Source organism: Hippoglossus stenolepis, chromosome 10, assembly GCF_022539355.2.
Source record: "Hippoglossus stenolepis isolate QCI-W04-F060 chromosome 10, HSTE1.2, whole genome shotgun sequence".
Lineage (NCBI taxonomy): Eukaryota > Metazoa > Chordata > Actinopteri > Pleuronectiformes > Pleuronectidae > Hippoglossus > Hippoglossus stenolepis.
The window spans coordinates 11,103,930-11,121,059 of NC_061492.1; the positions used below are offsets into that span (position 1 = coordinate 11,103,930).

The following is a 17,130-nucleotide window of genomic DNA, read 5'->3' on the forward strand; positions in this document are numbered from 1 at the left end:
TGCAAAACAAGTTTAACTGATTCAAAAACGTTACTCATGCTCAATGCATGATTTATCAGTGATTATCACACACAAAAGATAGCGGGTGACACTCCAAAACTAAAAAGACTCCCGTCCTCATGAAGCCCATATTCACAACATCATCCACAGCTTTTCATCAGTCCTTCTGTGTTTTCCACTTCACAAGTGGTTTTTCAAAAGACTTGAGCAGAAAGTGAGATCTGTGTCTCACCATCGTGTGTGATGTCACTCTGCTTTCAGCCATCAAAAGAGACAAGATCACAACATATGCTCGTTCAGTCCTGTTATTCAGAATCTCTTACTTTCTGTTCTCAGCTAACTAAGACATGATGCACTTTTAACTATGACAGATAAATGAACGTCCTCAGCTCCTCTATGTGTGGTTACATCTTGATTCTGTACAGTCTGAACGTGTTGAGTGTGTGAATCTTAAAATGCTGCCGTGGTGTCTGTGTGTTCGGGGTAAACAGAGCTTTTTGCTAAACAGTGACCTAATCCAGCACAGTGAGGGTCTGAGTGTCTGTGCAGTTTGTGTGATGACAGCGGGGTTTGTTACACAGCTCACCTCTGCTAGGTTGTTATTGAGGAAGTGAGTCTGTCCACAACATCTCTGCATGACTAAATCATTTAGGAGGCTTTCACACCCACCTTGTGTGGTCCAGATATTCAGGCTTCACAGTTTAGGCCAAACAAAAATAAAGGGGCCTCAGACCAATGCACCCAAATATAGTGCGATCTAAAGAAGCTGTTTCGGTTCATAAAGTTTGGATAGTTTGGACTTTCAGACCAATTGCAGGAAGTCGAGACAGGATTCAACAATTAAAGATGAAAAAGAAGCGGAAGCCTTACTGCTCCATCTATATTTCAAATGTATTGTAATCTAAAACTGTTAAAACATGTTTAATACTTGTGGATTAAGGACACAAACTTTGCATGACTCCTGTACATCTGCAGCCACAACATCAGTGTCGTAAAATGTAGTAAACAAAGGCCGTGAGCGGCTGGTTTTGTTTGCAGTCAGATGAACCAGATGTTCTCCCAGTGCGTTTGCTCTGTGAAACCTTTTCCTTAACGACTTTGTCCCCGACGGCCTCAGTTGTTAAACATCGGGCTGAAGAGCTCAAGAGTTGCTTATTTTATCCGCCTCCTCATGACAAGTTTCAAATGAAGAATTTATCAGGGCTGTGAGATGTAGGTTTCCAGCAATGTGGCGTCTCTGTGATCAAGAAACATGAATCTGATTTGTTCCTTAAGAGAGAGAGAGTTCACAAAACGTGTGTTTTCTGGCTTCTTGGCCTAGCTGGCTCAGTTTGTGTGTCGTGAAATATGCTGGAACTTTCTGTGAAACTTGGCATCCAACATGGTATCTCTGCAATGTGGGGTTGTGTTCAGAAATGTCTGATTAAACAGAGTAATGTGCAGTATTTCAGAGGCTGCGCTGCCTGCGGTGCTGCGTATCGATTCGTCACTAATGTCGGTCACCTCTCCCCCCCTCTGTCTTTCTCTCCTCAGCCAAAAGGCTTTCGGCGGTACTACAGCTCCCCATTACTGATCCAGGAGCAGTACGGCTGTATCAAAGAAGTCATGCCCATCGGTGAGCGGCTCACAGCTCCATAATAAGTTCTGTTCTTTCTGGGATGAGACGACTCGCCTCTTCCAGGACAACGTTTCTTCTCGAGCTATTTTACAAGATTTAACTGCCACATTTTATAATAAATAACCACCTGGCTTTCACAAAGTCTTATGTCTTGTTGTTCTTTTCTCAAGCCTGTGGGAATAAGGTGGACCCCGTGTACGAGGCCTTGAGGTTCGGAACGTCTCTGGCACAGAAAGCTAAAAGGCCCAGCGGCTCCGAGTCTCCTCACAGAAACTCGGTAAGAAAAGGAGAATTTTATTTTGTTCAAAGTCAAGATCAAAGTAAATTTTATTGTCAGTTCTGCCGTACGCACATAAACATATGAGTAGACATATAGATACTTAACATACAAGTAACACACTCAACATACAAGTAGCACAACATGTAAGTAACACAACATATGAGTAGACATATAGATACTTAACATACAAGTAACACACTCAACATACAAGTAACACAACATATAAGTAGACATTAGCACTCAAAATATAAGTAACACAACATATGAGAAGACATAAGTACTCAACATATAAGCAACACAACATTGGAGTACACATATAAGTACTCAACACATAAGTAACACAATGTATAGTAGACATATAAGTACTCAACATACAAGTAACACAACATATAAGTAACACAACATATAATGAGCAGTGCAAATACTTCATGGCTAATATGCAGATAATGAACAGTAGTAATGTTCATCCTCAAATAGCAGTAAAATAGAAGCAGATGTAGTAAAGTAGCAGCAGATGAAATGATTACAAGAAGTGACTGGTCCATGTTTGTACTAAAAGGAGTTCAGCTGGGTTTCAGCTATAGTAGTAAAGTCAGTAAATATAATTATTCAGGTTGTTTATCCTACTCTGTCTCTCAGTTATTTTCATTAAGCTCCACTCGACACAATGACATAATCTCAGTTCAGTTCAGGCGGCAGTTTGTCACTGATCATCTAAATAGATACTGCCACTGCAGGGCTGTAAACACTACCAATAAAGGCAGTCTGGTCCAGGCGGTCATTACGGGAGACGTCGGCACAAGCGCTCGTGTTACAGCTCCGAAGATGAACTGATTGTAGAGACACGGCCCTTTCCTGCCTTGTTTCCATCCGTGTGTGTTGTGAGGCTCAGGGACTACGATGACGTCTGGAAGCTGCTGGGTTCGGCCCGTCCTGTCCTGAGCAGCTGCCCCTGAATGTGTGTGGGTGTGTCTGCAGAGACAATGTGATCTCAACGGGGTTTATGTTAATAGTTTTCAAATGTAGATTGTTTGCAACATAACAGGAGTCTCCATAATCTATCTATCTATCTATCTCCCTCTATCTCCATATCTATCTCTATACATCTATATATCTCTCTGTTTCCATATCTATCTTTATACATCTATATATCTCTCTATCTCTCTATCTCCATATTTATTTCCACCTCTTTGGATCTCTCAATCTCCCTCTCTATCTCTCTATCCTTATCACTTTCTCTGCCATCCATCCATCCATCCATCCATCTAATCTGGCCGACTGTCCTTTTCATCATCTCTTTCAATCTGTCTCCCTTTACCTTTGTCTCTGTCATCCATCTCTCTATCTATCTGTATCTTCTTCTGTCTATATCTATCCATCATTTTTATTAGAGCTCCATGGATTAGTCTGAATCAATTTTCTCTGCTTCCACCTTCTGAAAGACGAGTGTTTGCTGCGGCTGTTCCCTGTTTTATATGTTGCTGAACTAAAAATCTTTGTATTTGGAGATTGTTGCTCGGATCAAAACAAGAGGCATCACTTTTGAAGAGTGCGATGGACATTCTTCAGTCTTTTTGTTGCTTTTTAGACTGGGAGTGGGAAGATGATTGACAGATGTATCGATATCTTTTATCTGACGTGTGTAATCTTTACAGAACAGTGACTTGGATAAGGTTCCAGAGGAGGTGGTGGCTCACAGCAGTCGACAGGAGCTGTCGAGGAAACACAGTGACGACGGTGAGTATCTGCGAAGGGAAGATCCCCCGATCAGGGAAGATAAAACACTGCCATTGCTTTCCCCCCATGAGAGTCAGAGAGACGTTTGCGACATCAAATTCTCCTCCTGTGAACCATCAAATAAGGGTCTTTGCTATTTTCCAATGAGATGAACCTTCACCCTTTCACCTGCATTGTGTGTGTGCATGGCTCCTTATTCAGAGGCACTGGGCTTTTTACTGCGGCACAATAGTTTGTGTAATGGAGGTCAAAGCACTGACCCTTTACAATCTGATGTATTCACTCTAATTATTGACAATGGTGGAGCCCACAGAGGCATTCGTGTCGGAGAATGCTGTTTGAAGTATAGGTACAATGCTGCTCGAGTATTTCCTTCAGAGAAAAGCACCTGACCTAACAACAGGAGAAATCAAGAGCTCCATTCAGCTCTGCTTGTTAGTGTCGGCCAGTTTCTTGATGAGGTTCATGGGAAAAAAAATGAAAAACTAGAAACACTATCCACAACTGTGTTATGGAATTTTACCACATTCTTGTGACATTTTTGATTTGTTGCCAACATCATTTTTAATATCAATTTTGTGTTCATCGTGGAATCAGATAAAAAGCACAGTTTTTCAAGGCCAGGCAGGTGTTTCATTTCTGTTCTCATTTATTGAAATGCTTATATAATGATCAAATCCAATACACAAGACAATGTTGTGCTGAAAAACAGATACAAATATAGGACTCCTCAGGGTTAATGGAATAAACTATGATGAATGAAAACCGACCGTTCATGAACCCCAGAGGTTGATTCTTCATGTTTCTTGTGACATCTTTGATTTGTTGCCACCATATGTTTTTGCTATTTTCCTGTTAATGTTCTCGACCTGGAAAAGAAATTGGTTTCACTTTTGAGTTCAACATGGAATTTAGCGAAAATCACAGCTTGTAGGGGCAGCAGGCTGGGGTTTAAATTATATTCTTAATTATTATTGATACTGTTATTTCTTAATTCCATGAATTAATTTAAATTTTGTGTTTGTTTTGTCAGTTTTCACAGTCATTGAGAACGGCACGGAGCATTACCACCAGCCAGAGAGAAAACCTGATGATTTCCAGGTAAGAAGCAAATCAACCAAATCATGTTCACGAAATAAATATCTAATGTAAAAAACTGGATGTGCTTGAGTCCACTATGTATCTGAATAGTGCTGTTCCTGTGGTATATAAACAATTGCATTTTAGTAACATCAACACATCTGATTGATTTTGATTCAGAGGAAATCCAAGTGATTTAAACTTTGCTTTGCTTCCTTTCTCTGATGATGATTTAAGCATCTTGTATTTTTCAAATTTACCATTTTCCTAAAGCTTTACTGCTTCCAAGCTAGAATAATAATCTACAATTATTAAAAATGTGTTAATTATGTTTATTTTATGTCTTTATATCCTCAAGAAGACAACATGCATGATTACTCATAAACACACATATAATGGCCATATAAAGACAAAAAACATGAAGCTGTTTTTTTAACATTTGTCAGATTTCCCATCAGTCGTAGGAATGGTTTAGGATTTTTTTTTTGTCACATGGAAATCCTTGATGTGATGTGATCCTTCACTTCAGAATAAAACACAAGCATCAGCACAAATGGGAGGTTAAGCATTTTCACCCGCAGAGACAAAAAACGAACCTAAATGTATTGTCATGCTTTAACAGTAAATTTACAAGTCTGCAACTGTAGCATATATAACTTTTTCACAGCGCTTGTTACTCTGCAGAACAGAGTCTTACTGTAACGTGTCTCATAGCTTTAGTCTGAAAAACCCCCGAGAGCCGATTTTGTTCACTGACCAACTTCTGAACTCTGCGTGGTGACTCTGAGAACTGATACGCAGCCAGTACGTGCAGCATCCATTAAGTATGCTGCACTTGGCTCCCCGCCTCTATCGCCACTGCTGAATTTCCCAGGGCTTTGAGGGAAAAACTTCTCTTCCTGCTGTAACAAATCATACCAGTGCTGACACGGCCACTGGCCTGCACCGATGTGACAGAGCCTTGACCCTCATGTGTGGATCTGGGATCTGTGCTGCTGTGGTAATCTACAGTGAAGATGTAGTGCTGATGGTGCAAAACTACATGCCGTAGAAATATACCCAAACTGTTCATTTCCTTTAAACCTGTTCAGCTTCCTTCAGTATTGATACTCTTTGTAAATATTGTCTACGTGCAGTTCATCTCTCCTGTTTGCTTTAATAGTTTTACATGTTTATCTCTGTTGTCAACAGTGGAAAAAGAACACAGATACTCGGACAAACACAAAAATGAAAAAATAACCATACAAGGCCAAAAACACACAAATGCCTAAATGCTCGCACACGCACACACACACACACACACACACACACACACACACACACACACACACACACACACACACACACACACACACACACACACACACACACACACACACACACCTCTTAATAACATCTAGCTGTCTCCAAGTGCATTATGGGGTCTTATCAGGCTGGACCGAGCACAGCTGGCAGTGGGCTGTTTGTCTGTTGGCCGACAGGTCCATTAGCTCGGGCCGCCGGACAGACAGATGGAGGCTCTGCAGGTTAACGATCAGAGGAAAACACATGAAAACTGCTTCTTCACCCGAGAGGACTGTAAAATACTTTGTTGTAATTTATTTTGCTTGAATTTGGAAAGTTTGATTTTGAGTTTACACATTTTGACACCGACCAAGATGCCGATTTAGAAAGATAATTTGATTTGAGAGCTTTTGTTTAGAAGTGCTGATCCCGGTGCCAATGTGCTGTAGATAAAGCGGCGGAAAGCATACGTCATGTCCTGACTCCAGCATGATCTACTCATGTTCAGTGCATTTTCCTGATGTCTGACACGGAGAATCTACTGTGCCCTTCACATGTCTTAAAGGCCAAGTCAATGGCTTCAAGGCTCATTTATGTTACCTTTCGGCCAGATTTGTCATTTTTACAGCCACATCCGCATATTTCAATGCGTCTTTTACATTGCCAAGTTTGTTAAGCGATACATCCGCTAGGTTGTGATAAATCACCTCTTAAGAAAGAGGCAAAAGCAGCTGTTTGTCCCTGTGTCTCTCTTCAAAATGTTCTGCCATCGTTGAATCTTCTTCCTCGTGTCCTGTGGTCGTCTAACTCGAACTATTGGCAACACTGCCCCCTTCGATTTCCGCTGCATCATCGAGAGCCTCTCGGGCCCAGCAAGAAGCTCTTAGTTAGCTCTAATGGACTGCCACTGGTTGATGTTGTTGCTTTCACCCAGAGGACACAGTTAACTCAACTCATCCATCAGCGACAAGGCCAGTGCACGTGGGAGCCCCAGACGACCAAAACAGCTCCTCTTCATTATCAAACCTGCCACCGAGAAGTCAAATCCTGAAGCTGTTTTGCAGGAATAGACATCTGTGTGTCCTAAAAAAATCATTCTCATATCCTTTAGCACAGTTTCCCTCCAGGCACCACGCAGGAACAAGCTATCATTTGGATGGATTTCAGGGATCCAGCGTTCAGACTCAAGGTGGTGGTGATGAAACCGGAAAATGCACCCACTGCTTTTCTGAGCAGGTGTGAAGAGCGCTTATCTCCCCGTTAATTGTGCCAACACCTCTGCGAGAACTTCCTCTCCACCCACAGCCCTGTCCTTTTTTTAACTTCCTGAGCGTTCATGAAAAGCGGATCCTGCGTCTCCCACTCATGTTGACGCTGGATTAGAGGGAACAGATTGTGGAGAAATCCAAGCAGCTCCTCAGTCGGTGCACTGTAAACAAGGACTCCTCCTGCCCACGTGAATGCCAAATGAGTATTTTAAGATACAACAGCGAGAAAAGGGACAATAGACAATATGGTGTTTGTGTGTCTTTACCTTGTGTGTAATGCAGCACCTTTTTCATCATTTCATTAATTCAAATATCTGTGTGTTTTTTGTTGTTGTCGTCTAGTTGGAGCAGAGCCAGCTACAGAAAGACATCCTCAAACTCAACACCTATGTGGCCTTGTTCAGTTTCATTCCCCAAGAGAGCCATGACCTGGAGATGAGGTCAGTTTGTACACATACACTAACCCATGATGAAAGATTGTTGACTGATACGGTCCAACGTTTCGTAATATCCTGAAGAAAAGGAGAAAACAAAGTGAACATATACAGCAATCAAAATTCTTCTGTGGGCTGATCGACTCCAGCAGGGATTTATTCGAACACACGCGTATGTCACCTGAGGTCACCTGCCAGGCAACAGCTAAAACACACAAGATGTTACGCTGCTTATTTCACCTTCATATCAAAGCAATCAATCCTAAACAAGTCCTAAATATTGTAGTCGCTTTTTTAAATGATTATTACTTTTCATGATTTAGACAACAAATTTCATCTCCTGATACCAGCCTTCTGAGTCTTCCTCTCTTTTTATGTCTCAGTCCCGGTGACAGCCAGAGATCTGGTTATGTTTTCCAGTTGTCCGTCCAATTCGTCCCATTTTTGCGAACTTGATATCTGAACACTTTGAGGGGATTTGCTCAAGTTTTTGGAGTAAATGTTCACCTGGACCTCACAAAAACCCCTTTGCATCGTGAACAAGTTGTCTTTAGAACGCCTCGAGAAAATCCTTTCAAATTTGGCACAAATGTTTACTTTGATTCACAGATCACTTTGCGTGATCAAAGGTCCACATCACGTGGCCTCACAACACATGTTTCTGGCCACTTGAACATGATATCTCAAGTCTGCCTTAAAGGGGACATAGCATGCAAATTCCACTTTGTTAGTGCTTCTACAGGTTAATGTGGGTATCTGGCATGTCTACCAACCCAAAAACTCTGGGGAAAAAACACTCGCGCGTTTTGTTATAGTTCCTCTAAGTCAGAAACGTCATGCTTGAGCGACTGATTGCGCTTCCTGGGTTTTGTGTCGTAACAAGGAACTGGAAGTCTCCCTACATGGTCTTGGCCCACCCCCACCTCATCCCCCCGTCCCCCCGTCACGCCGGGTTTACACCGGAGGCAGCGAGGCTGCGAGGCAGCGCAGCGCCGTTCCCAAGCGCGCAGCCGCCTGGCTGTTCACACGGGACGAGCATTTCTCCGCTGGTCAGCCCGCGATTCACTCACATGTGGCATTTGTCTGGATCGTTGGGACTGGGAGGCTGCAGCAGCTGCTCGGGAGCGACCGCTCGCTCTCCCGTGCGTGAGCTGGAATTTGTGTCAGCGCCACACAGCCAGCAGTGTGGAAGACTTCCGCAGTGTTCAGCGCTACTGTAACCCCCGAACCCCGACATTCAACGGGTACAACAACAAGCGGAGAAAGCAGAATCGCGGGCTTACCTTATATATACAGTCTATGGGGCTGACCAGCGCGGAGAAATGCTCGGCCCGTGTGAACAGCCAAGGCGCTGAGAACGGCGCTGCGCTGCTTCGCAGCGGTCTTCCACACTGCCAGCTGTGTGGAAGACTTCCGCAGTGTTCAGCTCTACTGTACACCGGGTTACAGTAGTTACGCCGGGTTACAGTAGTTACGCGCGGGTACACGGACGCGGAAGCGCAGCTGCGAGGCTGCGCAGCGCAGCGCGTTTCCAGCACGCAGCCGCCTGGCTGTTCACACGGGACGAGCATTTCTCCGCGCTGGTCAGCCCCATAGACTGTATATATAAGGTCAGCCCGCGATTCTGCTTTCTCCGCTTGTTGTTGTACCCGTTGAATGTCGGGGTTCGGGGGTAAATGATGGTCTTCATAGCCCCCCCCACCCCTCTCTTTCTCTCTCTGTCTGCTTGTGTGCTTGTAGTGGATGGGCAGAGGGGGACATTTAATTATGTGATTGGGAAAATTAAAACTCCAGGACAACAGAAGGGGAATACAAAGTATGGGATGCATATTTGATAATTTATATCATATAAAATATGTAATTTATATCGTTTAAAATCATGGGGGGAGAGGGGGGAGGGGGGAGCTGGCTCATTAGCATTTAAAGGAACAGGCACTCAAAACAGGTCACTCTGTGGAGGGCTGTTTTATACAGGGTAAAAAGGGTGCTGTTTTATATGATCCTTGTGGTATTTTGACCAAAGTATGTTACAGACATTTCATTAAGACCCCAAGGAACCATATCAACTTGTGGTAAAATGGGCATGCTATGTCCCCTTTAAGAGAATTTCTCAATTGCTTTTATTAAATCGCTTGTGAGCCAACAGATTATGTTATGAGTCTGGAAAAAATGTCTGGAAAATTAAACTGTACAGAAACAAAGCTTCTGTGCGACTCATTTTAATTCTGATTATTTATTGTATTTTATGCTCTCATACAGTCACACAACACACCAAGACTCAGGCACACAATCGAAAACACACAAATGTAAAGAAGGTGTTTAATTTATTGTAATAGCACGAGTCAGTGTCTGCTGTTGTCGAGCTGTCTGCTCCTCGTCAGCCTTCTTCTACTCTGGATCATACCAGGAAATCAACTTGTCTCTTAATTGGTGCGTCTGTGTTTCTGCTGTTTCATCTTATGAAATCAGTGCAGCACAGGTGAAAATATACAAGAATAGACCAAAGGAACTAATTAGCTTCCTCTTTTTAGGTAATGGTCTTCAAAGAATTATTTCTCTGGAGTGGCCTCATTAATGGTACCTGAATGTGTGCTATGCTGTGCTATGCTATTAATATCAGTCAATCTCATGTCTTCCTGAATTCATCCTGAGAGACAAGGACAGACTTCAAGAAGTCCCTCTATTAGTCAATATATATAGTCCACTAGGGATTATACCAGTGGCTTAGATAGGATCATAGAATAAATATAAAGATGGATGACGCGTCTTCATATCCTACCACTATCCAGAAATATTTCACAATGTAGAGAGCAGGTGGACTGAAATTCAGGAGCCAAATTAGATGACAAAAAGTGTCCTTTAATAAAAGGTACTAACAAAAAACCAAGTCCAAAAACTACAAAACAGAAAAAATGCTGGATTGCAAAAAGGCTGCAAAAAGGCTAAACCTGAAATAACACTAGGAACAGGAAGACAACAGAAACATGACAGCAAAGACTGCGACGCACCAACGACGTGTGAAAGGCAAACGATGAACTGACAAAGAGAAGCACTGAGACTTATATAGGCAAGGGAGGCGGGGATAATTGAACACAGGTGAAACACATGAGGAACAGGTGCTTGGGGCGGGAAACAGGACAAAGACAGGGATTTAAGCCTGAGACACACGAGGAGTAAAAACTTCAAAATAAAACAGGAAACTGAGAACTCTGATTCAAGATTCAAGACTTTTTTTTTATCATGTGCACAACAACTACATACAGCAGTCGCTCTTGATCTCAGAGTTCAAAGTCATGACAGGAAATTATCATCTGAATGTGGAGCTTCATAATCTCAGTTTGAGCTCATTGTTGATCTGTCTGAGCCACAACCTTCCTGTGTTGGTTCACTCTCGACGCTCTCACGGCTTTGTTTTTCGGTCGCAGCAGGAAGTTGTTTTCAGTGATCAAAAAACCCCACAATGCTCGACCTGCTCAGCGCGACTTTCGAAAACGACTCACAGACATACACGTACCTGCCAGCGAACATGGTCAGTAATTTAGTGAAGACACTGATTTCTCAGAAGTTAGTAAACTTTTTGTTTGTTTGTTTGTTTTATATTGTTTTTGTTAACGTTATTGTTGTTTTTATTATTGTTTGGATAATAAAGATTTCTTCACTAGACTTCTGCATTTTTCAGAATCTTTGATGCTATATGCTGCATTGACACTTTGAACTCTGACACTCAAATAAAATGGGGAAATATATGATTTTTTATACATTACATGTACATTTATACAACATGAACAAATCTTTATTAAAATGTCTAAAAATGACAAGACCCTATGTTTTATATTTTTCTGACTTGTGCACTTCCATAATCCAAAATCACTTTACTTTGTGACTTTGCCCGTTTTTTGCTTTAACTTCCTGGCCAATGACGTATGACAAGGGAAGAACACACTGTTAGCCAGCTAGCTGTTAGCTGTCCACTGTTTGTATCGGTCACTGGTAACGATCACTTTCATTCATTCGCCGTTTGCTGCTTAACTCGTAACATTTGCGTCATTTCGGGCAGACTCAAATTGGCAATGATGGTGAAAACATCTCCTGGTATCCGACGCTGCTTCAGGACATCTTTTGTTATTGTTTTGATTTAAGATTCCTTTATTGTCCAACATCATTTAAGACCCCTAGTTTCCAAAATTACTTATTGTATGTTTTTAAGCTTACAGACATGGAACAATAATTCAACATAGCTGAACACATATATGTTGTCCTATTATTTCAGATATAATGTGAACAGGCTGCAGATTTGATCCCTTGCCAGAGTTATGATTGATAAGTAATCGTCTGCAAAATACTTTGAAACAGGCCCTCAAAAATGAGAGTATTCATCATGAAGAGCCCTTCAGCCTAAGTACACATATCTTCATTTGAAATTCATTGACTTTTCCTCATGGACCTCTATCCTCTGATACCTCCTCTACAGTGCAAAGCTGACAAAATAAGAAGGTTCAATTTTCCTTTTAAGAGAGGAATTCAGTTTTGCAGTTAGTTTTTTCACTTGCTGCCACATGCTCTGGTACGATTACTGTGGTGATCTATAATGATGAAAGATTCAGAAAACGCGAAGAAATGAAGATTTTTCCAACCCTTTTTCTTTATTTCATTGATTACTTATACATGATTCTGACGTTCTGTATTAAAAAAAGAATGCTCATCTGTATAATTTTCTCTTGTTCTAATTTAATCAACATGTGTCTGCTTTGTTTTCACCACCTCATAAGATTTTACAGCGTTGTGTGCCGGGCTGTTTCTTACCGACAATAAACACTGTTTTTCTGAGTCACGATCATTATAACCGAGCAGCAACAGTGAGTGTTGTAACTCAACCACAAGAGGAAGAAAAAGGGAAATTGCGTAAACCAACACTTGACTCGACTGTGCTGGTTCCTTTGATTTTGAAGCCAGTGGCTTTGAACAGATGCTAGTAATTACTGCACATGCGGCGATGGGGTACAATGATTCATGCATTTCGTGAAGTACCTACCGCAAACAGGATTAAGGTGTATCACATGTCACATATTCTCAACCGAGAAATGATGACGAACATGTTCTCTCTTTCAGTATGCAGCATATGTAGGAGGGCCTGTTAGCTCAAATTACTCCCTTGTAGATTTTAGCTGCTGTTGCTAATTATGCTAACTTTTAGCTTAAATATTTCCAGCTGACTAACTAAATAAAAGTCTTGAGTATGTGTTAAATTTGCCTTGTATTGCTACATACTGTTCATCATACTGTGCTAAAAAAAAATGAGGCCAACTTGAACAGGTCCAATTGTAAAATGTCCTCACCAACTCTTAATCCATGTAGAAGGAATGAAAAGAATGAGCCAAATTACCCTTGTATTTAGGATAGGTTATCTGCCCTTGTATTATAGTATAGAAAAATAAATAAGATGCTAATGGTGCAAAATTCTATACAGCTCTATGTACCGGTGTGAACACACTCACATAGGATAGGGATCCGATCACGCCAGTCCACACTCAGAGGGGGTCTGGGTCACATGTGTCCACATTCTTTTAACAGTGTGAACACAAATGCGTCCTGGGCCACATATGAAGGACTTCGGTCTCAGCTGAGATCCTCTGACCCACTACAGTTTCACTTTGAATCAAACTTATTTTTTCTTTTATGACCACAGCCAAGATATCAACACAGATCACCACATAATGATCGGTACTTTACTTTAATTGGTCAAATCTACACACACACGCACACGCACACGCACACACACACACACACACACACACACACACACACACACACACACACACACACACACACACACACACACACACACACGCACACACAGTGACATCGGACACATCTGTAAACTCAGACTGGGTCAAAACAACATAATTTGGCTTAATTTGCATGTCGAGCAGGGAAGTGAGATCCGATCACAAGTCACAGGAGACTCATTCACAGCGTAGTTTAATACAGCTCATTGTTACCATATCTTGTGTATCAGAGGAGGAAAAAACTTTTTGGCTGATTTTGTCTTTGCTTTGTCACTGCAGAGCGGGAGACAAGATCTTATTGGCCGACGACTCTAATGATGACTGGTGGAAGGTAGGTCCAAACTGGCGTGGCTCATCTAAACAGTTTTTCATATAATTAACCTTCCAACGTCCTTGAGATTCCCACCTAAATTTAACAAGAGTTTCCCAATCTGTTGTCCAGTTTTCTTACAATGTGCCTTTTCAACAAAGCACCGAAACTGCCAGATTGAAAAACTGGATTGATAAATTACCGGACGTCCAGCTTGTAAATTATAGGAGCGGGGCTACAGGCTGCTGCAGGACAGGGATGCATGACAGATAAATTACGGAGATAAAAGGGCCAAAACGTGACTGTACAGAGGCAGCCTGCAGCCACCAGACCGTGAGGAAACTCATCACACATTTTAATGCTGTTGCTGTTCTCTGCAGCCTCCAGATAAACAGACATCTGGCCTGTTTGTTTTTGAACAATGGACACTTTAACAAGTCGAGAGGATGTCATTAAACATGTACTTGTGAAAACCATGGTGAAAAGATAAAAGCAATGTCTTATCTTTACTATCTTTAGTTATTTTTTTGGGTGGTAGGGGGTGTGACCCAACGGTTTTAACCACAGACTATATAAAAATGGACAACGTCTCGATCCGCACCTGGTAGCCGGCTGCAGTATTAGTCATGAATCCAGATTACGCCATGTTGATAAATGGTTAATGGACCAAATTCAAAAGTTAATACAATTTTTTTCAAAGATTGTTTCTGTGATGATTAACAGCTGAGCCTGAATCACAGAACCCCTGTTGTTTTTTTAAGGCGTTTATCTAATCAGTCATGAAAACACTTGGTGTGTAATCCTCTTAGGTCCTTTGCAGCTTTTTCTGTGCGTCAGCAGTTTTAAATGTTTGATTAATTTTTTCCAGGGGGTAATTGAGGATAGGATCGGTTTCTTCCCGGCAGCCTTTGCTCATCAGGTGCGGGCCGAGGACCAAGTGTTCAGGTGCAACAGGACATTCATCGGCTGCAAGGAACAAGGCCAGATCACCCTGAAGGAAGGACAGGTACTGATAACTATGATTAGCCCTTATTAGCCCTCTGCAGCTCCCACGTCACTGCTTCCCTCTCACACTTATATCCACTGAGCAGCTCCACTGCAGTCGCCACTGGATCCCTCTCAGGATTCACCAGTCAAGTAGCATTTGGGCACAACGGCCCTTCTTAGATCAGGCTCCCTTTTTTTTTTCCCACAATGCATTCCAGGACACGTTGAGACTCAAAGGAGTCCCAACATGCCTGAAGGTTTAGCAAACCTCATTGGAGATTAAACCACCGGGCACAAGACAAGTCTGTGGCCTCGGTTTTCCAGTCTCTCAAACCCAGGGGAAGATGTTGAGTACTTAGAGCAAAAATGAACACAGTGTCCTCTGGTCCATCGTGACGGTCAGCGAATGAAATTTGGAGAAAATGTGATGGGTTCTTTTTTTGTTGATAACATTTTTTGCGTATTGTTCATACACACAAATTCACTCTTCATAAAATGTTTATTGTAACCACAGATATCAGTGTTGGATCTCAGAGCTCCTTGCAACTACAGAGCCAGTGGCTAGTTTTGTTCGGGGTGTCCGTCTGTCATATTGTTGTGAACATGATATCACAAGAACACCTAGTCACAGAGTCTCAGTAGACTCTTCCTTCTGCTTTCAGATCTGTGTGAGCAGTGAGGGCGAGCACAGCGGCTTCCTCCGAGTGGAGAGTGGAAAGAAGAGAGGCTTCGTGCCCTGTGACGTCCTGGAAATCATCTGAGAGACACACTCAGAGAAATGAAGAGAGAGAGAGAGAGAGAGAGAGAAAAGGAGAGAAAGAAAGAAAGGGAAGGAACTTAGGATCAGCCGCCTGCATGGAGGTCAGAGGAGGAGGAAACTGAAACGAAACAAAGGAGCCCAGTGATGGGGTTCGACAGAAGAAGTGATGCTGGTTTTGTCACTGACGACTCCAGGTCAGAGTCTCTGCCCCTTCCTCACTCGCTCTCAGCACAAACAGACAGATGCTGAGATGATGTTTTCGAGACCCGGAGGTCACTGGATCCCCTGGATTTGATTTTATTAGAGCCAATGAGTGTTTTTTCCCCTTAGATTTATTCTGTTTATTTTCTGAAAGTGAGCTATTTATGCCTGAGAAAAGGAAACAAACACCACATTTATTAATTCCAAGGTTTGGGGACATAAAGCGGCACATACAGGGCTCTGAAAAAGCCCCTTCAAAACTTGATCTAAATGTAAGTGAGGATAAACAAGAAAATAAGAAGTTACTTTCTTTAAAGCCTTAATCCGCCCAAACATCTGTTGAAAGAACTTCCTGTATAACCTCCAGCGTACAGTTACAGTCCTAAAAAAAGTTTTTTCCACATGTTTCTGGTGAGAAACTGCAACAAAGAGATGTGGAGGAGTATTTCCAGAGGACTTTGACACAATCAAAAAAGACTTCAGTAATTCTCTCTGGTCTTCCAACAACATCACCCTCAAACAGAGAATATCTCCCTCACTGCAATCCAGGGTTCTACTTTATCTTGATGGTAATATACATTTCATCATCATTTACCAAATTTAACATTTAAAATTTTCTCCGAGCTGCAGAATCTACTAGATTCATATTTTTCAGGATTGATAATTGAATCTCTCTTTTTGATTGTTTCCATCAAATATTACAAGGCTTAGTTAACATGGGAGGATGAGAGAAGGCACAGCTCTGGTTGAGGGACTCTGGTTTTTGATATTAATTTGACGATCAAAGCTCACGTGATCCGATGGGGAGGACTTGTGAACGCACAATGGCGTCTGTAAGTAAAAGAGACGTTTCCAGTCAGTGTGTTAACTTTAAATGCGATCACTCTCTTGTCGTGTGCCTTTCTGGCAGGGTGTTGCATCTTAGTAGATATAGTATATCTCTTAAAGGCTGTTCTGCACTGAAACTTGGCTTTAGTGAATGTCCAAGAATACTATATTGTACATAATGTATGTATGAGATTAAAATTCCTTCTTTAGCACAAAAACTAAACTCGTGTTGTGAGGATTTTTGTGTCGTCTCACATTCGTCCTCTTCTTCAGCATTTTCACCATTTTCATTTTCAAGAATTTGTAACAGTTATATAAAAAAACACACCGAGTATTTCACAATTCACTGATTCTTACGTGAGTCGGAACAATTTGAACATTTTCATCCTGGCTCTCTTTTCTTTTCGAGCTCAACAATTAGCTGTCGATAATCAGCTCATCATTTGCTTGGATGGTCCCCCAAATAAAATGCATTATGCAAATATGCGTAGCGTGATATGATTTGTTTGGAAAACAGCTGGAGCGTGTCTCAGTTATTCAGTGTGTAAAGAAGCAGA

General features: G+C 41.9%; 1 protein-coding gene across 4 annotated transcripts in view; it reads left to right on the plus strand.

Moving 5' to 3' along the window:
* Positions 1-16,796, plus strand: part of stac (SH3 and cysteine rich domain) — a 32,560-nt gene extending 15,764 nt beyond the window's left edge. For all 4 annotated transcript variants that reach the window (XM_035168224.1, XM_035168223.1, XM_035168227.1 and 1 more), the window contains 8 exons: positions 1,534-1,615; positions 1,789-1,895; positions 3,554-3,635; positions 4,669-4,736; positions 7,610-7,707; positions 13,767-13,818; positions 14,666-14,803; positions 15,447-16,796. In XM_035168224.1, coding sequence (XP_035024115.1) covers positions 1,534-1,615; positions 1,789-1,895; positions 3,554-3,635; positions 4,669-4,736; positions 7,610-7,707; positions 13,767-13,818; positions 14,666-14,803; positions 15,447-15,545 — 726 coding nt within the window. In that variant the 3' untranslated portion in view covers positions 15,546-16,796. The remainder of the gene's footprint in view (positions 1-1,533; positions 1,616-1,788; positions 1,896-3,553; positions 3,636-4,668; positions 4,737-7,609; positions 7,708-13,766; positions 13,819-14,665; positions 14,804-15,446) is intronic.
* Positions 16,797-17,130: the final 334 nt, after the last annotated feature.